The 22,691-nt window shown below is 57.9% G+C and overlaps 8 protein-coding genes across 8 annotated transcripts; 5 read left to right on the forward strand and 3 right to left on the reverse strand.

Moving 5' to 3' along the window:
• Window positions 1-14: 14 nt before the first annotated feature.
• GGTG_10473 (hypothetical protein) lies at window positions 15-1,442 on the reverse strand. Its single transcript, XM_009228346.1, has one exon. The coding sequence runs from the start codon at window positions 1,387-1,389 to the stop codon at window positions 166-168; it is 1,224 nt and encodes a 407-aa protein (XP_009226610.1). The 5' UTR covers window positions 1,390-1,442; the 3' UTR covers window positions 15-165.
• Window positions 1,443-1,665: 223 nt separating this feature from the next.
• On the reverse strand, window positions 1,666-2,342 carry GGTG_10474 (hypothetical protein; the record flags this gene model as incomplete). The annotated part of the gene is made up of 1 exon (XM_009228347.1): window positions 1,666-2,342. Exon 1 carries the CDS (start codon window positions 2,155-2,157, stop codon window positions 1,666-1,668), a length of 492 nt encoding a protein of 163 aa, XP_009226611.1. The 5' UTR covers window positions 2,158-2,342.
• A 496-nt stretch (window positions 2,343-2,838) lies between these two features.
• GGTG_10475 (hypothetical protein) lies at window positions 2,839-6,654 on the forward strand (the record flags this gene model as incomplete). Its single annotated transcript, XM_009228348.1, has 1 exon — window positions 2,839-6,654. One exon carries the CDS (start codon window positions 2,839-2,841, stop codon window positions 6,652-6,654), a length of 3,816 nt encoding a protein of 1,271 aa, XP_009226612.1.
• Window positions 6,655-10,772: 4,118 nt separating this feature from the next.
• Window positions 10,773-12,178, forward strand: GGTG_10476 (hypothetical protein). Its single transcript, XM_009228349.1, has one exon. The coding sequence runs from the start codon at window positions 10,783-10,785 to the stop codon at window positions 11,377-11,379; it is 597 nt and encodes a 198-aa protein (XP_009226613.1). The 5' UTR covers window positions 10,773-10,782; the 3' UTR covers window positions 11,380-12,178.
• A 461-nt stretch (window positions 12,179-12,639) lies between these two features.
• On the forward strand, window positions 12,640-14,071 carry GGTG_10477 (hypothetical protein). Its single transcript, XM_009228350.1, has 3 exons — window positions 12,640-12,771; window positions 12,871-13,169; window positions 13,371-14,071. Exons 1-3 carry the CDS (start codon window positions 12,724-12,726, stop codon window positions 13,804-13,806), a joined length of 783 nt encoding a protein of 260 aa, XP_009226614.1. The 5' UTR covers window positions 12,640-12,723; the 3' UTR covers window positions 13,807-14,071.
• Window positions 14,072-14,675: 604 nt separating this feature from the next.
• On the forward strand, window positions 14,676-15,758 carry GGTG_10478 (hypothetical protein; the record flags this gene model as incomplete). The annotated part of the gene is made up of 2 exons (XM_009228351.1): window positions 14,676-14,736; window positions 14,800-15,758. The coding sequence occupies 2 exons, from the start codon at window positions 14,676-14,678 to the stop codon at window positions 14,976-14,978; spliced, it is 240 nt and encodes a 79-aa protein (XP_009226615.1). The 3' UTR covers window positions 14,979-15,758.
• A 103-nt stretch (window positions 15,759-15,861) lies between these two features.
• Window positions 15,862-16,776, reverse strand: GGTG_10479 (hypothetical protein; the record flags this gene model as incomplete). Its single annotated transcript, XM_009228352.1, has 4 exons — window positions 15,862-15,917; window positions 15,968-16,202; window positions 16,574-16,611; window positions 16,671-16,776. 4 exons carry the CDS (start codon window positions 16,774-16,776, stop codon window positions 15,862-15,864), a joined length of 435 nt encoding a protein of 144 aa, XP_009226616.1.
• Window positions 16,777-17,104: 328 nt separating this feature from the next.
• Window positions 17,105-22,227, forward strand: GGTG_10480 (hypothetical protein; the record flags this gene model as incomplete). Its single annotated transcript, XM_009228353.1, has 1 exon — window positions 17,105-22,227. Exon 1 carries the CDS (start codon window positions 17,209-17,211, stop codon window positions 22,225-22,227), a length of 5,019 nt encoding a protein of 1,672 aa, XP_009226617.1. The 5' UTR covers window positions 17,105-17,208.
• Window positions 22,228-22,691: the final 464 nt, after the last annotated feature.

Genomic DNA, 22,691 nt, shown 5'->3' on the forward strand with positions numbered 1-22,691 from the left:
CGAGAAAGCTGTATAATCTTTATAGCCCAATTGTTTAAAATGTGTTGTCACGATTAAAATAACCACTATTATAATTACAGTTTAAGGTGGTATTTGGCACTTTCCATACAAGTTATGCCGTCCAGGTTACCACGCTCCTCATCAGTATTGCTCCGAGTTGCCGATTTACGAAAATAGCATCTTTCTCCTCCGCGAAGACTGGCCAAAGTCGTCACAGTCTCGCTCCGCTTCGGAGCTGAGCCTCCGCTTCCGTGACCGCCCCCGAGGCTCCTCCTCTTGCCGCTCAGCTGTGCCGAGCTCGTCATCATAGTAGTAGACGTCGTCCTCAGAGGCATCTGTCCTAGAGTAGCCGCTGTCATACAGACCCAGGCTCTCTCCTACCAACAGTTCCTCGGCGGCACCGGTAGACCTCGGTGCGCTTCTTTTCCTAGGGGAGCGCGACCTGGAATTCATCCACAACTGCCTGCACATCTCGGGACTGGCCTCTTCGGTTTCCCACTCGCCCTTGTCACGGCTCCAAAGGAGCAGGCGCCTCGGCACGAGCGCCGAGGGGAGGAACATGTCGAAGACGCTAGGGCTCAGGACGGTCCAGGCAAACCGGGCGAAGAGACACTCTACCGCCACCGTCGCGGGGATTGGGTGGGCGGCGCGGTTGTGCCAGAGTCCCGGGAGCTGCCCGCTGGGCGTCGAGTTGAAGACGTGCAGGACGAGCTGCGGCGACTCCAGCGGGTCTGCGTCTCCCCCACTATTATCCCCAACCTTGGGGACCAAACAAAAATGCCTCTCGTCAAAGACGCGATGGAGATCGGCCCGCAGCGTCAAAAGGTTCGCCGGCCCGTTAATCGGGCTACTTGAGAACAGCTGCATTGGCGAGTACCGTTGCATGCGATTCGAATACCACCAGTCGTCCTCGCTGGCCGGCAGCAGGTGCGCCATCTCGAGGCCGTCGCCGTAGTTGGAAAGCACGCAGCGCCGGGCCACCTCGCCCGTGCGCGTGGCCGCGGTCGCGTCTGCTGCCCATCTCTGCCACAGGGGCGGCAGATTGTCGTGCGGGAAGAGCCAGTGCGAGAAGCGCGGCACGATGGGATACGGGGGATCGAGCGGACCGGGAAGCTGAAAGAAGTACTCTGGCTCGCGTAGGACACCGTCACTCGGACGCTCCACGCTCACAGCGGCGCTGCGGTCCAGTGAGAAAGACCCGTCGCTCCACCGGTTGCCGGCAACAAGGCCACAGGCCGCCAGCGCCGTGTCGAAGTCGATCCCACCGTCATCGAGTGCGGGTAGCGAGAGAAGCACTGCTTTTCCGGGGTAGCCGGGGTGGAGGAAGTCAGCTTTGCGCAGTCGCTGCGCTTGAGATTCGGGCTCGTTTGCAGCGGGACGTAGTTGCATCTTGTTTTTGTCGTTGCCATGGGTTGAACGGAAATGTTGAGCATGGATTTGCTAATTGATCAAGCTGGGGCATAGGTTGGTTTGGTTGGTCTGTGCCCGCTCGGGTACCCACAGGTTACAAGGCTTATAATTGTTAGTACGGTGGTGGGTGGTGGGGGCAATTTGTTGTTATACCATGAGGATATCAACGGAGCGAGGGGGCAAACGAGGAAAAAACAAGGAAATTACTACATTAAAAGCTTCACTTTTTATTTAACATTTTTTTTATTTAACAATTTATTTCCGGGCGGACGCCCGAGAGGAGGGCGGCGGGGAGGTGGTGGCGTTGCCACGCTTGATGTCCTTGGCGATGAATGCGTCGAGAGCAAGCTGGTAGGATCTCTTGGCCTGAAAACAATCCCTGTACAGCTTCGGCGCTGTCCCCAAGTGCCAACAAGCGACGGTCAGATTCAGATGAGCAGAGATGACCATTCTTCTGAAGAATTTGTGATTTAATAGACCTGCTGGTAGCACATCGAGCTCGCTGTCGTTCGCATCGGGGAGCTCCGCCTGGACCAAAACCTGGACATCGTCGATCACAACACTTACGCCAGAGTCGGGACTGCAGTTTGCAGCTTCACTAACCTCCCCTCGCCGAGTCAAGAGGAATTCCGCGGCCTTCTTCTCTTTTTGATCGGACTTTTTCTTGCCCTTGCCCATGAGCGGAATGTCGAGTTTGAAGCCAGACAGGCCCTTCTTCGGCTTCTTGAGATCGTGCATATCTGACATGATGACCTAAAGGATGTGGCTATTTTAAATCTTGATGTCGTGGTGTGAGACAATCAGGATCAGATCAGGTATCGTTGAGATGGCTGCACCCGAAGATGCTCCTGAAGGGGGTGTTGGCTGCCGGTCAACATCACCAAAGAGATCAAGAACCCGGAGCCTGCCCTCATAAGCCGTATCAAATAAGACACGGGCGCCGCGGGGTTAACCCCCTGTCTCTTTCTCGACTGCCGCAGATATTCGGTAGCACTACCTATTCGCCAAGGCGTGAATAGTCACAGCAATCTTTTATCCCGGCCATTTACGATGCATCAACATGTGTAGTTTCGGTAGCCACAATGCAAATATGCAACGACACAAGGAGGCTGCAAGTCGTTACCCAATCGAACTTGCAGCTTGGGTAACCACAGGAGAGGTCATGCTGGTTGAGAGCGTCCCTCCTGCCCCCGCTCCTCCAATCCCCGCTCCTCCAATGTGCAAGTAGAAAAAGGCGACTTGCAAGGATTAGCATGGCGAGGGGAACTGAATGGCGAACTACATGGCAGCTGGAGATCACGGGGTAAGCTGAAAAAGTGCCTAGCATTTTTATTTCCTTCTGTTTCTCTAATTTGTTCTCTCTCCTGCTTTTTGCCATCCCCATCGGGTCTTGATCGTAAGGCACACTTCCACCATTTCCATTATACCATGTATCTTACCTTTCCAAGCGGCAAACATAGCCAAGATGGCGGCGACATCTCTAGCAAGAGAAAAGCGCCTGCTGGCGGCGATGTCAGTCGCAAGAGAAAAGCGCCTGCTGGCGGCGATGTCAATCGCAAGCCCAGAAAGCAATCGCCATCCGGCACCGATGACGACGCGCCCTCGCTCGAAAACCCTCCCAGTTTTGCCTGCCCGCTGTTTAGATACGACCCCGTCGTGCATCACGAATGCTTGATGTTTATGCTGCCGGCGCCGTGGGTCGTCCAGTGCCACTTGCAACGAAGACACAGTTCGGACCAGCGTTGTCCTACTTGCGGCAGCTACTTCACATCGCGTAGTAAGCTCAAGGCGCACCAGGAGCAGAAGCAGCCGTGCCGCGCGATGCCCCTCGAGCGCCATTACCACGATCTTGGACCCGAGCGATTGGCGCAGCTGTCCACGTTTGACGAAAAGACGCGGTTCATGGACAAACCCGCCCAGTGGAGCTGGATTTGGGGGGTGGTGTGTCCCAAGCCTGACCAACCGCCGCCACCGAACATGTATTTGGACGGAATGCTTGGCGAGATGCTCAGTGTGGGACTCGAGGCTCGCGATCGTGGTATCAGCTGGTTGCCACAGCTCCTCGAAGTGCATGGCGTTAGCATCAAGCACCGCGACACCCTGTGTGAGAAAATCCGGGATATATTCCTTGGAGCACGGCCGGAGCAGGACATCGGCAGTGTCGCGAACACCGTTGTCATACGTGCACGAAGCCAAATTCAACCGCTTCTTACAAAAGCAGGCATCAGCGACGTCGATGGCGCCTTGGCTGGCGAAATATTGGCCCTCTTTTTTGGCGATGGCGCGAAACGAGACCCTCTCGCAATCCCCAGCCTGACACACTTGCCGAGGCCAGCGGCGGCGAGGAAAATGAACTGGGCATGGATAGACAGTGACGACGACGACGACGACGACGGCGGCTCGGTCAACCCCATGCGTCGTCATCTTATGCCGATGCCATTTACAACAACAAAAACAGAAGGCGTCGAGTGGGACATGGCCGAATCGGCTGGCCCGCCTCAGCCGGGGCCAGTCATACAACCTAAAATGACCAAACGGCGTGCCTATATAGCCGAAATCTCTGCATCCATATTGGCTGCCCTCACTTCGCTGGAAATTGACGCGGACGACGAACGCGAAAAGGGCGATGATGACAAGGACAAGGGCAAATCCCCAATCAAGCCTTCTGTTCAGAACTTGCGCGAAGCTTTACGATCGCGGGACCGCCAAGAACTTCATGATTTGCTGAATGCATGCTTCGAGCACGTTGCTTCAGAGGAATATTCCTGGCTGGCAGAGCTCAGAAGCTTAGGGTACTCTTCCTCGGACATCGCCGACGAGTTGCTGGAACGAGAAGTCTGTGGACCCTGGATTTTCCAGCCAGTTGTGCTCCCTTTTGCGCGGCAACTTATGGATGGCCATCATCAGCCACGTTGTGTTCACAACTTCGACCAGGCTCAGTCTTCGACAAATCCTGATATTCAAGAGGGGACCGAGTCGATGTTTCCCGTAAAATACGTGCACGGAAATCATCCAACTCTCACTCCACAGCAAAGCATCGAATATCTGTGCGGTCTATGTGGGGTGCGGCCATCTGCAGATGGACGTTCAGAGACCGACCTGGGTTCGGTCACTTTTGAGGCAGGTCCCCAAGCCATTATCAAATTCAGTGATATGGCGTCCCACACAAGCGAGATATTGAAGAATCTTGCCAACGCGGCTGGGATGCTTCAGATGCTCGGCGGGTGCTGTGACTCCTTGACCTTTCTTTACTGGCGTTACGACGAAATCAGACTTCACCGTGTCCCCTTTTCAGTCATCGGTCGGCTACAACAGAGCTTGAGCAACCCAACCGACCTCTCCGTCTTCGACGCACTTTATGAGGCCATGCCGTTTTTTGACAACGGTGTGCTTCTGGTTCAAAAACTCGGTCACGCAAACGTCCGTTTGCTGGTTGACCTGGCTGCTCGATTTCTCAGCCTGTGTTTCCTCTCGTACGCCCAGGGGCACCGGGGACCGATAAGTCCGTTCTTTCTCGACACGCCGTTGGAAACCGTGCTGCTTACAAGCTCGACGACACCTGCACCTACCCTGTGCGGTTCTTTGGTGGAATCGACGTGCATTGGGGATATGGTCGGGGGCCCGTTGTTCGCATTCCACATGGAAACGGGGTGGAAGAAGTCGATCAACTGGTGGCTGAAATGCACTCCTGACAGCAAGCTGGATCTACTTGCGTGCGCGGAGGATGTACTGGATACATGGGGACCAGGGGAGGCCCTGATGTCGAAAGACAAGCCAGGCGAACTGCTCGCAATCTCTATCGGCGGCGGCACCATCGTCGCCATCGAGCCCACGCCCTCAGAAAACAGCGGTGAAACCCCGCCGCTCTTACACTGGAGTTCGGGATCGATCTTACCAAGCAGCCTGCCCAGGGGCTTCGGCTTCCGGGAAGTTATGAGAATAGGGGCAACTGTAATGGAGAATCTAGGCTGTGTGGGGCGTCCAAGCGAGCGCCTGCGCAGGTTCCCTTCGCTGCTCAGGGACCTGGGAGTACGTCCCGCGTCTTGGGAGCCGTCCGAGAGGCAACTCGGGCTCGGCTTTCACGCCCAAGCAGCTCAGTCCGGCTTTGCTATCGCACGGTTCAACCAAAACTGGATCAAAATGAAGGAGGTCACCAAGAAGGCCGCGCTGCTGGCTCGCCCGCGACTATACACCCCGGACCTAGACAGCCGCATTGGGGTCCAGATCAGCGTTTGCACCGGGATTGCACGGCGCGTGCGACTACGCGACCTGCTTGCCGACGTTCTCCCTGCTTATGTGGCCGGGCTTGTCACGAAACCACAAGAGTGGGATGTGCTGGACCGGACACACGACATAACAGCCTCTCTCCAAGGGGACAATGATCTTGGCTGCTGGCTGGCAAACCTCACCCATGGCCAGCAGAGGGCATTTGAGGACCTCGTCCGGGACGTTCTGAGCCTGCTCAGAGACACTGGCTTTAACCGAAGAGACCAGGAATTTACCGTCGCCTGCATCCAACCCCGTCTTCATCCTCAGTGCTTCAAAATCCCCTGCAAGGAGGAGAACGTGTGGACGCGTTTACTCGCAGACTCTGAGGACACGGCCACCTTCGCCTATGCTACGACAAGATGCTTGGAAACAGCAAAGGTGAAATGCAGCAACCCAGCGGCACCCTGGATCAACTCTACCAGCATGCTGTCGACGGTGGTCTCGTGCTGTGAGGGGCGCATCGCCACCACGCCACCAGCGCCGCCTTCCACTCCGCCGAAATCGCCCTTCTTGCCTCTGCAGTTGCCCCCAACGCCGCCTCCACTGCTCCCAACACTGTCCGCAGTGCTTCCAACCCTGCAGGCAACATCCTCAACTCTAGCGACATTGCCCCCAACGCCGAGTGCTGGCCCCAGTACCGCTGCCGGCTCCGGCTCATCTCCTGGGGAAGTTGCTGTTATTGCGGCTCCCGTGCCGGTTCACTGGACATTGAAGCACCGCGAGTCATACTACATTGGCCATCCCGATGCGCTTCTGCTCGTATCTGTCCACAAGCCCGAGGAGCAAAGGGAGCCGACTCTGCTAGTTTCCCCAAGCACGATCCCGGGGATGCGGTTGCGTAGACTCTTGAATGGGGGACCTGGGAAGAGGAAGCCTTTGCGTCTTAGAGAGATGGCGTTGTACGATGAGGTTTCTGTTGCTGAAAGCGTCGTGGTTCTCGTTGGCCGGCCGGAAGAAGGTGGGATATCTACCTAAGGTACCTGAGGATGATCTCAAGGCTTCCATGCTCCTTTCATTGTAAATTGATGGAAATTACCTGTGAGAGGCGGGGGTGTCTAGAAATCCTCGGACGGCTGTCGACTTTGCGAGGGTTCGCATTGGCTGGCGTAAAAAGGGTCCAGTTTGTGGTGGGAAGGCGTATGGTGCATTATTATGGCGTTTGTGTACATTAGAAAGAGAAAATGATTCTTTATCCCCGAGTCCCCGTCTCCTAACAAGAAAATGGAAGGGAAAAAAACCAACGGACTAGCCAAAGACACCGTAGCTCAGGCTTTTCTTCAGTGTCCTTAACCGTCTAGCAGGTGCGGCTAGAAGCATGAAATCCGTTCCAGGCCGGCGTACGCTCAGGGGCAGTCTCGACATCCGCTTCCTGGGCCGCTCCCCGGCCTGGCTGCCATTGCGGGCGCAACGTTGGCGCAACGCTGGCGACCAAAGCGCTTGCCGCCTACAAAAATTCCACTTCCAGGACTAGGTTTCATGATAGGTGTTGGCATGGCCGTCGCCAACCCGAAACTGCAACACCACGACAGATCTTCCCAAGTGCGTGCTACTCTAAGCGTAAGTGTAGTTTGGCCCCCGACAGCCGATGCCAGACACCACAGCAGCACGGCAGCACACGCACCAGCCGCGAAAATGGCCTCCCTTTGGGGATACGGTAGCCGACGAGACAGCTTTTTCTTCATCGACACATCCATCTTCCAGACTCGCCCCTTGTGCCCACGATTCAATCTTGCCATCAAAACGCCTACCAGGTAGCCCCAGCTTCCCATATAGCACGTCACGTAAAATCATGGTCGAGTCACCGAACAAGAAATGCCCTGACGGAGCGACATGTTGAACGCAGGGTCCTCCTGCCCCCTCGTCGGCTATATCACGTCTCGGATTCAGCCATCCAGCAGGAAGGGGGTAAAGCCATCTCCTGTCACGAAGGAGATGTGAACGCGGGCGGAGACGAGCTGAGCACCTGGTAGGAGGCGCTACGCCAGTCGAATCAAAAGCTCGGCCAAAACTTCACTTTCAGGATGGACAACGTCCGGACCGGTCGGCATAAGCACCAGGCACACTCGCGCCCAGCCTGGCCAATAAAGTCAAGGCAAACAACCCTCTCCCTTCCTTCACCCCAGGTTTCAAAAGCAGCGATACGGAAAATGAGACGACGAGGAGTGGTCATAAGGGGTCCTGGCTTCGTCCACAAGAATGGGCATTTTGAGTGGTAGAGGAGCCACCTGCAGAGGCCTTGATACAGTAGAGGAGGGTGAAGGAAGAGGGCGTGCGACACAGGGTTGTGAGGACCATTCATGGTGGACGAAAAAAAACTCTGATGCAAGAGTGGACGTCATCTCGCTACTCTGAACAGCCAGCGCCTTGACAACATAGTCGACTGGCCTAGAGAGACTGCCATTCTCCTGTAGTGGGAACATGTGGGGGCGCGTCCCAGATGAGGCCCCAATATTGGGAATGGCAGGCGGCCAACGACGGAGGAGGGTCACACCTTCACTTCCAATCCTCTGGCCAAAAGCCCGTCGCGAGTGGAGCGAAGCCCCGGGGGTTGCAATGGAAACCGGGAGAACAAAGTCCTCAAAATCCCTCGCCAGGTCTTGGAACCTCTTGGCAGGCCATGGGCGTGCGGACAGGGCGCGTGCTTGGAGCGCGAAGGGGGAGAATATCTCACACTCGCGAGACGGCCCATGGGCTGGGGCATAGTAAGCGCGCACCGCAGCAACCCCTGGAGCAGAGAGATGGGTGTGTGATGACCGGTGAGCCAGCAGCCACCAGATCCCGCGGTTTCCCCCACACGCATGGCAGCAGCTGTGGGTGGCCAGGAGAAAGGAGGGGACGAAGGTCGGAGTCTTGGCCTGGCTGACGACGCGAGCAGCCTGCCGGAAAGGACGGCGAGAAGGAAGCACGCGGACCAACAGTGCAGCTGGGCAGGAATCAGACAGGATTAATCGAAGGGCCGCCCGGGCGCCGATAGGTTGGAGCTGGCCGCGATTGCCAGCCGATTTCTTCACAAAAATGGAAAAAGACAACAAGCCCCGTCGTCCCATGGGTCAGGGTCAGAGCATAGCGGACGAGTGTTTGGACAGTCGCTCCTGCCGCCCCATCATCCACCCAATAACACAAAAGCCAGCGGGCCAATAGGACGAGGTGCCAAAAAGGGGGAGGAGAAAGGAGCGGACGATCGGATAGGGAAAACCGAAGGAGGTGGGTGGGTGGAGGAGGGGGGCGTGGGGACAGGAGGGTTGGACGGGACCGATAGTGAACCAACTCTGTTCAGCTTGTGGTCCCCTAGCACGACCAACGGACGCTTGACGAGAGGATCGTGGTGGGGTTAGAGGATATATTACGGCGAGTGATATAGGAGGGGTGCTGGGCGCCATGGGCAGGCCCAGACGTCCGGAGGTAAGCCGGGTAGGTTAAACAGGCATAGGCAGTAGCGGAAAGTAAGAAGAAAAGGGGAGATATGGGTGTGGGCGTGTGGGTCGAAGCAGGGAACACGAGATAGCCAGAGCTCGCTTCACGTCCCTTCCTGGCTCCTAGCGTGGGACTCCATAAGCCGTTGTGTCTTTTTGGCCCTGGCCAAGGCCGCTCCGGGCTGGTGATTCGTTCAAGCCGCCCAGCCGCGCACAAGACGACACTCCACCGTCGTATGGAAGAGGGACAAGTTCTTCAGGATGGACCTCAAAGGGGAACAAAAGATGAAGAAAAAGAAGAAAAAAAGAAAAAAAGGGAAGAGAAAAGGAAAGTACCAAAAACCAAAGGAAACGGAACATGTGTTCTTTTTTGCCCCGAGACGATGGCCAGTAAAATAAAAGGGAGCGGTATCGAGCTCAGCCTAACTTGCAAGTCCGAACGCTCCTGTGGATGATGCTGGAGTCTTGGCAGCTGAAGACGCCTCCTGGCTTCCCTGAGCCCTACGAGGCGGGGCAGGCGGCCCTAGGAGAATGATAAAAGCACGGGCGCCAGAGAGCTCCGATGACGTCTAAAGAGAAGAACAGATTTCGATCGATCACCACATTGAGGGTCAGGGAGCCGACTGGAGAGCATGTCCGGCTTTCGTGCCCCTGTCCGGCTGAGCTGCGGCGCACGCATGGCTGGCGGGCTGGGGTTTCCTGCATACCAAGGCAGGAGAACCCAATAGTGGTCGGTTGGCAAGGAGTTGCAGATGCAGTCGAAAGGGCTGGTTTCCAACATGGTATCCGTGCGCATACTTGCAGTCCCTGAGGATCCAGTCCCAAGCCCGTTATACCAGGTATAACCATGTGTTTTTTTTTCATGTGCCTCTAGCATCATCCGAACCCCAAGCCTAGCTTGGATGCTTTTGGCGTTCCTAGGGCGCCAAAGGGACGACAAGAAGTGCGGTCGAGGCCGTATTAGAGGCTGACTGAAAGGCGCGTAGAAAAAAAAGGCTCTAATGTCGCAACCAACCCCCGATCCCCAAGGAGAAAAAGAAAAGTCGGTGGGCCGCATCGAGAGGCGTCAAAGCTAGCCGTCACGGGAGACAGTAAGAGAAGCGTGGCTTTTGCCGGCGGTGAGGCGCATTTTCGCTCACCCCTCCTCGGATCTTGCCGCTCGATGGAACGCCGTTATGGTCAAGTGGTACAAGTTGCGGTGTGCAAGATGGAAGGCAAGATGGAAAGAAGGACCCCGTCCGAAGGAGGATCCTTACATCTGGACAAAAATAAGACAGAGCAAAGAATCGGATGAGGGATCTGTGTTTAACAACAAACCGCTGCGGTTGTGTGATTTCTGACTAAGATGTCGTCGTCCAAACCTTTTCTTTTTTCGCCCCTGGTGGTTGCAGTCACGTTACTGGCATGGCGGGCGACCCAGAGATCCGAGAGCGGCCGCTGCGGGATGTTGGCCAATCGCAGGCATCAGGACCCCTGCTTCGGGATGCGCCCCCTGGGACCGTGGGCAGGCGTGGGCGGCTATCGAAAAGCGATTGGGAGAAGCCAGGGCGGGGTGTGTGGGCGGTGGACAGGGGTGGACTGCCAGTTCGCGAACCTCGTGGTGTCCGTCGCTCGTCCAAACGTGCAGTCAGTCTGCACACAGTAGGCTGTTCGCTCCGCTCTCCAAGGTACATTCGATAGTGTTCACCTTATGGTCGTACGTTTGATATGCGCGCGATCGGGAGGCGAGGGGGCTGGCTGGCCGTTGGCGGTTCGCGATCTACCGACAAAAACTGGGAATTCGTGGAGGCCGCCTGCTGCGTTGTCCATGTCCTGCTCTTTTCGGCAGGCGGACAAGCATGATGTGTTTGCCCAAAAAAGAAAGAGCAAGGAGGAGGCAAGCCACAAACACGGGCTTTTTTTCTTCCCTTGCTTTTTGCCGCGCACCTCGGTTGCCACTGCCTGCCACGTCATGGCTAGTGTTGAGGCAGCACTGGCAGGCACGGTTGAGGCGGTCGGCGGGCGGCTGTGGCGAGGTGCAGCGCCCAAGTCCGGCGGCCGCCTAGCGACCCAGGCAAAGCGACCCAGGCACCCAGGCGAGCCAGCTCAGCCGGGATCATCAATTCTGTGGTCCCGCCCGAAGAACAGGCACACAGGACGGAGAACAGGCAACACCGGTCTGCAAGCTCTGACGGGCTGCATGCACAAGGCCTACGCAGATATTGCATCGAGTGGGCGCGGTGCAGCCAGGCGGCGACATCTGCAGTTGCAGGGACCAGGACCACGATTTGCGATCGCGTCCCGTTGACTGTTAGTGCTTGAGAAGCCGATCGGCCGAGAAGGCAGACGGCAGGTGGACAAGAATAGATGTGGATTTTCAACATCGGCGGCCAGCGCACCTACAATAGATGCATGTGCCGATTCACGCGGAACAGAGGACGAGGTGGGCCAAAGAGAATGCATCTTTTCCACTCAACCTCCCCCGCTCAGCTGACCTGCACCACATGTAGGCTGCCGGGCACACATCACAATTCACCTGCAACCTCCTCCATTGTGTGTGCGGGTGTGGGCCATTTATTGTAAAGAAACAACAAAACACAAAACAAAGGGGTGTGAAGAAACAAGCACTGTCGGAATCTGATAAACCGACGTCAACAGCCAATTGCTGGACTCGGCACGCTGCTTGCCCGAACGAGCCGGCCATGCTCCTATCGCGAGATGGAGCTTCATCCATCCATCCCGGAGGATGGCACCCCTTCTTGCTGTTGTTACCTCCCACCTCCCTCCTCCCCGACAAACCTATCAGTCCCAGCACGCCCTTGCACTCTGTATGCATCCCACCCCCCGTTGGCAAACTCGCCAAGTCCAATCACTAGTTCTTCTTGTGTCTGCATGAGACGAAGGGGTCCGGAAATATCGAATATCATATCATATTCCCAGACGGGCGACTCAGGGTGAGCATGATGGGGAAAAGACGGGATGAAGGGTGGGGTGTTTGATACGAGAATGATCCATCCAGACGGTAGCCACTTCCTATAGCAGATGAAGGTTTGCTGGGGACTGCGGGAGGTAGAGCACGATAGACATCCTCATTCCCATTCTCATCGGCGTCTCGCCCCTGCGACATAAAAATTTGGTTGACCGTCGGTGGGGTTGTTTCCGCCAGGGCGCTTTACCGAGTCTTAGTAGCGAGCCGTCGGCGGGCGGAAACGAGCCAAATTGCAGATCCACGGCCATGCAGCTATCGCGCCCCGCGGCTCATGCCATTGGGATAGATGAGAGACATGCAGCGGCAGTCTCCTTACTGCGACGGTTGCGAAAGAGGGCCTGCGTTTGCGTGCGTAAGTGCTGCGGAGGATTGACGATAGGCCCACCCACACCTCGGCCCCCTTGCTCTCCCACTAGACTCCCAGCACCCAGCAAATAACCCTGACCAGGGTGAGATGAGAGCTCGCCCGAGAGATCTGCTGTTTTTCTGATTGGCTCTAAATCCATGTATTTCGACCAATCACATAAATCGGTCGCGCCTCCTTCCTCGGCGGCCCCTTGGTACCACTTCGCGTAGCAAGCCATCCACTGCCATCTTCTTCTGTTCCACAGCAGTGCTCCTTTTGATCTCACTTCTACACGCCCTTGATGATGACGGGGAAGTATGAGGCGTCGCTCCTGGTCGTCCCGCAATGTTTCTCCCCTAACAGAGGTAAATGTCCGACAGGTTTAGGGCTTCTGGACAAGGCATTGGCTCCCGACGCCGTGGAAGCAAGGTTTCTTGGTTGCTAGCTGACCTTTACGGTTTCAGCCACGGCACCTCGAAAGGTTTAGAGTGAAGAAAACCCCGTCTGTTGACCGGCCGAGTAATTTGTCGACAGGTGACTGCCACACTGCCTCGAACAGACTGCCGCCCATGGAGGACACAAGACTGTGGGCCGAGTGGAGGATCGGCATGGAGTTTAGTTGCTCTCGCGTCCGTGACCCTGTCCTAGTGATCCCCCACGAGCAAATCAGCGGCATTTCTCCCGCGGACTCGGCTCGAGGAGAGGGGCGCGAGGGGCCCGTCTCTCGGAGCAAGGGTTGCCTATCGTGGTTTTTCTCTCACAAGTAAGCACACCCTGTCGGGCCATCAGGTTATCACGCCCGGATAGAAAAAACGGAACACTTTTCAATTTTTGCCCCAGTGCATACCACCACCAATTGAAAAGTGTTCCGTTTTTTTTTATCCGGGCGTGGTTATCCCCTCAGCGTGCCGTGGGTGCCTCTGCGCTCGAGCTAAGCTAACCTACCCGACGACATCTATGCAAGCCGGTGGGTGGCCCTGCTAGTATGGCCTCGTTCGCCAAACAACAAGCCCGAAAAACGCCGCGTCGAGATGGCGCTCCTGTGTGGCGTCCAAACAGAAGCTGAGGCTCCCCAACCCCTCTTTTGCGGCCACATGTCCGCTTGGCTAGAATGGGAAAGCTTCGAGCCCGGGCCAGGAGGAGAAGGAGCGGGAAACGAAAATCCTGCCGCGTCTACCAGCCAAGGCTTCGTGGCCTGTGCACCATCTTCCGGTTTGCTCGCAACTCGAGTGGATGCCGTTTCTCAGATGGGTCCTCCCACCATGACGAACACCCCCATCCCCATGTGCTGGAATCTGAGACATACAGAAACGAAAAAATGGGAAGATGCAGTGTACGCCTTCTGCAATTGCGGTTGGCTCGGATGGAGACGCAAGGCCGATCCGGTGTCTCTGAACTGAGCGCTTCTTGGAACCGACATGCACCTTCTATGCAGCCGAAGGACTCCATTGGGACGTTTGAGTGCGGGCAGACACAGGCAGAGAATAGAAAAAGAGACAGGGCAACCATGGATGCTGTCAAAAGCCAAAATGCATGGCAAGCGTGGAAAAGTGGCTGTGAGAAAAATCGATAGGTACACCCGGTGACAAAGCACTGACGGCGTACCTGCACAGAAAGGAAAGCGCGCCAACACCGAAAGTACCCGAAGAGGTAGGCCAAGTGGACCCGTTAAGTCTCGCTTAGCCCAGATGCAACCCACCTCTGTTCTGGGTGACTGGGTTTTTTTTTTGCCCCTCACCACCCGTTGCCCCGTTTTCTCCTCGTTTGCAGGGCTCGCACTCAACTGACTGCAACCCGCCTCGTCCGCCTGCCCAATGCCAGCTCAGCTCACCGTCTGTTCGCTCGCGACGTTCTCGGCTGGCAGTATTGCCGCTGCTGCGGATCGTCACCTTGCCCTCTCCACAGCTGACTGTTTTTTTCTCCTGCTTAATACGTTTCCCCTGTCCTTAAGTGGCGGCGGGATGGAAAGAGGACGGTTCAACCGCACGTGAACGGCGGGACAAAAGAAGAAAACTGCTGACTTTCTCTACAAGAAACTCGCAAATCATGGGTCAATGTGGGAGGCCGCGAACCGATAGCCATGATGAAGCGACATGAAGACTGCAGAGCCCAGCCAGCCCAAACCGGTTGGGTCTTTGGTGGACCCAGGCGACGGGCTGCGATGGGCTGCGACGGGCTGCTTCTTTACGGATGCATTTCGCCTGGGATCATGGTTTCCCAATGGCTTCGCTCAGGGGTGCGTCCCGTCCTCTCATAGGATGACGCCCACATGCATCTCCTGGGGTGCCATTTTTCCACTCTCCTTTTCCCGCTGGCAGCACAAGCGCGAGGTACGTACCGGGCTCCGGTTTGCGCTGGCTGGCTGCTGGCCTGCTGGCTTGACCTGCTGGCAGGCCTCACTCGCAAAAAAGAGGGCGCAGCGCTGCAGCACGTATGCACGCCGTACTCGCCTCTCCTGATGATGCTATCTGGCCAAGGGGTGCCTCGGCCGCTGCAAGCCCTGCATCAGCAGATGAGCGACAGGCGTCAGTCCGCATTTCTCCTTTCGCCGCTGCACGCTGCCACCCAATGATCCGTCTGCCACGGCATCCTGCTGGTTCCGCCTTAACGGCTCGCCCGTGCCCTAGCTGCTGCTGCTGCTGCTGCTGCTGCTGCTAGCAAGTCGGCCAAACCCTCCTTGCTCGAGTAGCAGTCGCTCTCCCGCCTGCCCCAACATTTTGCCCGTGTTCGGGTGACTCAGCGAGTCTAGTGGCCGCCAGTCGCTTGTGGAACTCGGGCTGTCTGATGCGCAAGCGAGCCGGCCAGCACATGTGGCCCTCTGCCGCCGACCAAGTGCGTCCCTCCTTCTCACCCTCGGCACATGACCAGGTCGCACGGAGACAGGCCCTCCTCTTCCTCCGGGGCTACCGCTTGCGTTTGCGCTGTGTGACGCGGGCAGCAGCTACCTTGGCTCTCTGCTTTGCGCGCTGGGGCTGTGAGGTACACACCTGTCCAGCTTAGCGTCGAGGTCATGCCTAGGACGACCCGCATCCAGGCGCGGTCTTGCAAGGGGTGTGCGCCACGCCCGCCGAAGAATTGGGAACGGTAGCAAACAGCTCAACCGGGAGCTGGGGCCCAAGGACGGAGCCACAAATCCAGTCCAAAGCGTGCGATCAGTGACCCTGGACCAGGGTTGGGAATTAAGTCACAATTAAGTCATTAAGTCATTTTTTAAGTCAAACTTTGCAATAAAATCTAAAATCAACAAAAATAGGTAGAACGTTTATTTCTTCGTATTTATATAAACAAATAGCAAAAGAAAATATATTATAAGTTTATATTGCCTAAAAATGGTATATAAGCGGGTAAAAATGCATTAAGTCACAATTAGTCAAAAAAAAAGTTGAAAATGACTTAAAAAAATGACTTAATGCAAATTACGTGATATATAATTACGTAATTAAATATTTTAAATATTATTTATATAAAACCGAGTTTTCTGTATTTAATGGTGGTATTTTTATACTTATAACTATAATAGTTAATTTAATATTAAGCTTTAAACTGTGACTTTTTACTGACTTAACGAGTGACTTAAATGACTTAATTCCCAACCCTGCCCTGGACTGCCATCCTGCCCGTCCTCCACCCCACACACCCCAGCCCAGTGGATCGCCGCTGCCCTGGGCTCCGGATAGAGAGACGCCTCGCCGCCTGCGCGCACCTCGGCCGTGGACATACCAGCGTCGCTCTCGCCGTTGCTAGGCTCTGAGTGGGCGATGGCTGCTGCAGGTAGTTTGGCCGCCAAAGTACATGGCTGGTTGATTTAGTCGTATATACATTTTTTCTCCTCTTTCTTGGCCAGCTCCTGTGATCTCCCCTCTCCCCCATTTACCTACTCTCCTCCTTACTTGTCATCCCTCCCACCACACTCTCGCCCTCCTGTCAACGGGGACCTGCCTTGAACCCTTTCTCCGCCCTGCAACGTGTCTCCTCCTAAACTGCCGTCCCCCGTCTTTTTTTTTTTTTCTGTTGTCCTCCCCGTAATTATTTTTTGCGCTTCTCCACATCCAGATAGCCGTTCGGGTTTACGCGGCAAGGCCACACACCTAGACGCCCGCAGCCCGAGTCCACACCACCCAAGGCCGGCATCCCCACCACCCCTCAGGTCTAGCCCGCTGCACTTACACGCCAGCCGCGCAAACGACTTATTAGTGGCCCCCCTCCTTCAGCAGTCGAGGTTGCGCGGAAAAGCTGCCATATCCTTGAGCGCCCACACACCTACGGCTAGCATACCACCCACCCATATCCCATCCCCTGTCGAGTGTCCATCGGCCGGCCTTATCGTTCAGGGAATCTCCTCTTCCTGAATTTTTGGCGCCTGATTTCATCTTTCTTTAAGCTTTTGATATCCCACATTTCAATTTTTCTTCTTCGTCTGGATCCTCCTGTACCGCGCTCTCGGCTGGACCTCGCCGGACCCCTTGCCTGCTGAACACGGGGTAGCACCACAGGACTTTGGTGGTTAATTCTTACTTAATTCCTTCGCCATCATCATTGCACGGCCTGCCGAGGCCTGGAAGGACGACCGAGGCCGCACACAGGAATTATAACACCGGTCAGCACCTAATCCTCGGCTGCCCTACGCACTGGAGCCTGCCGCACAGCCAGAGGCATCCCAGCCCGCTCCGGGGGGGCGCGGCCTTCCCGATATAATATGCTGACACTGCCACATTAGCTGCAGACGCCCAGGAATGGAGCTATAACGGCCGTGTTACTATGACTTTCCGTTTACCGTCCTATCCACCCACCACACTATAGAGATGGCCTCCACCAGGCACGGGCAAAGATATGGCTCGGCGAGATCAGACGAGCGGACCCAGGCACCAACGAGGCCGACCCTGGGAGCAGGAGCAGGGGTTTATAGGAGCGCCGTTTCTGCAGATAACTCGACGTCTTCGCAACCACGGAGGGCCATGGAATATTTGCGGACACAGCCCCAGGAGAGTGCCTCCATATCTCGGACCCCGAGCTCCAGCAGGATACCACAGGTTCAGACAACCGCCAGGAGGACTCCCGCACCCAGACAATCAACCACCCGACCACCATTATCACACCAGGACAAGCCATGGAGTTCCGGTTTCAGTAGCCTTGGATCTTCCTCCCGGTCAGCGTCATCAAGTGCCATCCCCACAGGTTCACTGTCCTCTGCTCGCCAGACTGAGGAGCTCAAGCCCCGGCCAGTGCGGAATGTGCTGAGGCGCAAGTCTGCGAACCTGGCGCAGGAGACTGTCAAGCTACGAACCCCGTCGGGCAGTGGACCGTCACGCGAAACCGACTCCCCGGCGTCTATAACGCGATCGCTGGCCTCGCCAGACTCGCAGCTCGACCGCAGCTTGACAGACTCGCCCGCAGAGATCCGCATCGCGATGCAGGTTGACCTCCCGACGACCATGGCACAGACGGTCAAGATCTACCCTGAGCTTGACCGATACCGGGACGCCAAGCCGGCAGGCAGCGGCTATATGATCGAGGTGCCGTACCCGCTTTCGACACGCGATCTTCCGCCGCCGACGCCACTGTTCTCGGGCACTAGCAGCCAGCCTAGCGCCTACAGCGGCAGCCCCTCGACGCGCTTTTCTGGCTCGCCCGGGCCCGGTCCTTACAGCCGAGACACCACACCCACCACCTCGATTCCGTCGCACTCGCCCGGCCTGGTGGCGCCGTTGCGCCTCCCAGCACCTCGGGTGAGACAGAACAGCCCGGCACGCCACCAGCAGAGCTCTCGGCCGCCCGTCACGCGGAGGAGAGCGGGCAGCGTGCCAAATGAAGTCGACTCGATTAGTGCCGACCCCCACGGCCTCGCTGCCGTGAGAGAGGCGCTCAACTCATCTTCGTCAAACTCGACCGTCCGTGATAGCGACAGGAGGAACGCCGCCCCGGTGGCTATAACAGCCACCGCCGCTAGCAGTGAGACAGGGAGCGAAACGAAACGGAAAAAGAAGAAGTTTGGGGCCGCCCCGTCGCCAAGCCCGCCTCCACGGAAGAGTTCGACGAAATTCAAGGAGTCACCCCTCAGGGACTCCCCCCGAGATGCCCAAGAGTCGTCCCCCTCCAAGTCGGCTCGCGACCCCACCCGGCCAATCATGGCCTCGTCGGCCGGCAGGCCCACGCCACCGACCATGACCAGGGCCCACACGGCCACGCCAGCCGTCACATCACCTAGGGGGGTGCCACCTGCACGGCCCAGCCGGGACGGCACACCCGACCTCCAATCCCAGATCAGCCTGCCCATCCCCGTCGTCCAGAGCAATCTCTCGTCTTCATCGCTTTCGGAAAGGCGCCAGAGCTTACCTTTAGGCCCAGGCTCCCGCAGTGCGCCTAGCAATCTAACTCACGGTATCAGGTCTGCTACACCCTCTTCGCAGCCTGACCGCTTCATGCAGCCAACCCAGTCCAGGCTTCCTGTTGGGAGAGAGCCGACGCCGGCGCTGCCCCGGCTCGACACCCGGCGGCCGAGCCACTCTGGTTCCACGGCCAGCCGCACGCCTAGTCCGAACGTGTCCGGCTTCCGATCTCGCTTCCCTCTATTCGGGAGGCGCACAAAGACTGCCCCTGAGGCCGTCACACAGGTCGCAGACCAGAAGGATAAGCCCGTCCGCAAGGGCCCTGCCGCAGGTACCGGTCACGAGGGCTATGGACGAATCGGCATGATCCACCACCGCCGCCGCAGCAGCAGCCTCGCTCGGGGTGTCGGGGGCACCATGTCGTCGCAAGAGAGCCTGGAGAGGAGCCTGTCCGATGACCCGTTTCTTCTGGAACGCATGAAGCCCGTCGTCATCGCCGGTGGCGATGTTGTGCAGAATCACAACGTCGGCGCTGATCTTGGCCGCACAGAGAGCAACCAGAGCCTGCCAGGAGGATTTGCGAGGACGGGCTCTGATGTGTCTTTGGCGCCGCCCCCGGGGGACAGGACTACCCTTTGGCCATCGCCCCTCCCCCGAAACGTCAACACCACCACAAGTTCTCTTGCCGGCCGTCGGCCCTCGGACAGCAGCGACTCGGAAGCGCTGGCTATGCGTTCAACGCTTGCCTTTAGGCGATCTATCCACAAGATGAGGGACGGCGCCGACGCCGCCATGCGGATCCCGAAGCCCATAGTCACCCGCACACAGGGCGTGATATCCCCGGCTCTCACCAGTATCGACACCACCATCATGACAGACGACTCTGCCATCGAGGCGCCGGCGGGCGGCGCATTCAGGGCCATCAAGGGGTCCGCGCCGTCAGCTGAGTCTTCCAAGAAGCTGATCAAGAGGGCCAAATCGCCACGCCGATGGAATTTTTTCGGCCGGTCGACAAGCCAGCCTGCTGTTGCCACCAAGAGCCCCGAACCACCTAAGCCTGTGGTGGCCGTAAAGGTGGCGCCGCCCAAGGCTGCTGCGTTTTACACGATGGACCTTTCCGAGCAGGAGGACAACGACGGCGGAGATGTCGCCGAGGGACCGTGGGACGCGAACCTGCTCGCTGTGCCCTCGCCCCAGCCTCAGCTGCAGCCACAGCTGCAATCTCCTCAAAACCAGATCCCGACGACGCGACGCCCGTCGGTCACGAGGACGGCCACCAACGAGGAGGAGCAGCTCAAGCGCGGCGGGGTTGTCGAGCCCCTGGAGTATCATGAGATGTCACCGGAGCCCCAACCGCCCCAGTGGACCGAGACGCCATTGGTTGCGACTCCCGAGCCGGTGAGGGCCGTCGAGCCTGTCGAGCCCGAGCCTCAACCGACGGCCAGGAGAGTCGGGAGACCTAGCCGGCTGCCGCAAGTGGGCCGCATCCCCAAGGTTGTCAACTCCCGGCCAGAGCAGACGTCTCCGAAGAGCTTCTCGCGACCCTTTAACCGCATTAGCATGCGACTCGCGCCGCGTGGGGAGATCAAGGATGCCAATTCCGTTGCCAAGGGCCCGAGCCCAGTGAAGCCGTCGACCCCAGAGCCCATGCAGCCCACGCCTCCGGTAGAGCCTGCCGAGCAAGCCTCGACCACAGCCACCGCGTTCGACTCTCGCTTCCGTGGCTCAAGAGAGCTCACGACAGACCTGGCAAACATCATGACCGAGTTTCTCGCATTCGCCCCGCGCAAGAACTCGCAGAGCACGACCTGCACGACAACGACCACATCCTCGTGCAGCTCCGGCATTGTCTCGTACGCCGACGCCACGGCCGTGGTGCCCGCGCCCAACGCGCCGCTCGTTGAGGATGAGATCTGGGGCGAGTACGACGATTTCTTTGGCGATGAGACGCTCAAGGCCCCGCCGTCGGCCGGCTCGTCTCACGGTACCCCCTTCCATCTGGAGCACCTGGCCAGGAGGGTGGTTGAGCCGCCCCTGGAGTCGCCCACGTTCAAGCAGCCCGTTCGACTTCCTTCTATTGATGCCGCTGCGACCGGTTCCCAGCGGCCCTCAACCATCTCGCAGGCCGAGACAGAAAGAGAGAAGGTGCCCATCGCCTCGAGCATCTACAGCACCGACATGACAGGTCCGCTCAATGAGGCCATCGAGACTGGCTTGATTCCCATCTCGTCTCCATTCTCCGTCTCGGAGTTTGTCAGCGGGTACGGGGACGGTTCGCCAAAGGCCAGTCCGACGACCAAGGTACCCACTGTCAAGAGCCCGGTAATCAAAGCGGTGGTCGCCTCCAAGCCGCCGACGTCGCTCAGGCGCAACAGCACACCCGTGAGCAACAGCAGCCCGCGCCGCCTGCCGCACCAGAAGCGCGCCTCGGACGCCAGCGGGGCATCGAGCCTGCTCAGCGAGCTCGACATCTCGTCGCCGCTCTCGCAGGTCAACCTGCGCGTGGGGTCCATGACTGTCAGCAAGTGGCTCACCTTTGGCCACGTGCTCTTCAGCCCGGTGCGCGATGAGCTCGTGCCCGAGGTCGGCTCGTCCGAGAAGTCTCTGAAACGCCACTCCATCCTCGTTATCGATGGCCTGGGCAATGACGACTGGTCGTTCTATGCGGCTGAGACATATCCGGAGGCGACGTTTTTCAACCTCTCACCACGCGCCCCGCTGGCTAACTCGTCGTCGACCTCGCCGGGCTCGTTCCCGCTCACGCCGCCCAATCACCATCAGATCCAGTACAAGTCGCACCTCGATAAGTTCCCCTTTGGGCCCGAGAGCTTCACGGCGGTCGTGTACCGTTTCCCGGCGGCCGCGCCCGAGTCGCACTTCCGCAACATCATTGCCGAGGCTCGCCGGGTCCTCAAGCCGGGCGGCTACATGGAGCTCTCCATCCTGGACGTGGACCTCAACAACATGGGCAACAGGTCCAGGCGGGTGGTGCGGAGGCTCAAGGAGCGGATCCACGCCGTCAAACCCGACACGTGCCTGGGCTCGACGGCGGACCTGCTGCTGCGCCTGATGGGCCGCAAGGGCTTCGTGGACATCAAGAGCTGCCGCGTCGGCGTGCCCGTGGCCAGCCGCCTCGCCGCGTCCTCGTCCTCGGGGAGCAGCGGCGAAGGAGCGGGCGCGGGGCCGTCGCCGCTCGCCCGTGGGGCGGCGGGGGCGCCCCGGCGCAAGAAGGACGACCGGTCGCTGGCCGAGATGATGCGCGACGAGAGCCCCGTGGCGGACGAGTCCATCACCAAGATGGTGTCCAAGGTGGGCCGCTGGTGGTTCAGCCGCTGCTACGAGCCGGGCGTCGGGGCGGGCGCGGCAGGCTTCGGCGGCAGCGTCTGGAACGACAAGCTGCTGCTCGCCGAGTGCCAGGAGTGGGGCACCAGCCTCAAGCTCATGGTCTGCCACGCCCGTGTGCCCGACGGCCGGGCGCGCGTGGCCAGCATCTGAGGGGGACCAGCCGGCCTCGCCTTTCTCGTTTCTTTTTTTTTTTTTTCTTCACGTCATCCGTCTCTTCGGACTCTTGTTCTTTTCGTTTCGTCTGTTTTGCTGGATCATGACCTGTCATTATCACCACCACTTTTTCGGCCTCGTAAGCGCCAGTCACCAACTTTGACCACCGACACCTAATCCTTCCCACCCTGAAAAGAGACGAAACTCCCTCATTCATGGCATCGCGTTTTCAAGCGCTAGGCATTTTATACTCGAGACGAGTTGGAAAGGAAGAAGATCCATCTTATACTACATCAGACTTAAAGAGGGCGCGAGCCCACAGTCACCATCAGCATACGGCCTCAGCCCTGCCTATCTTGTGGTAGGGCCGGCCTTTCGACAGAATATTATACGACACCGATTTTCCCGCGCCGTGGGCAGACGTACTGTACTGTCTCTCGGACGAGATTGTTTTTATCATC

The sequence above is a fragment of the Gaeumannomyces tritici genome, assembly GCF_000145635.1.
Source record: "Gaeumannomyces tritici R3-111a-1 unplaced genomic scaffold supercont2.6, whole genome shotgun sequence".
In the NCBI taxonomy this organism is placed as follows: domain Eukaryota; kingdom Fungi; phylum Ascomycota; class Sordariomycetes; order Magnaporthales; family Magnaporthaceae; genus Gaeumannomyces; species Gaeumannomyces tritici.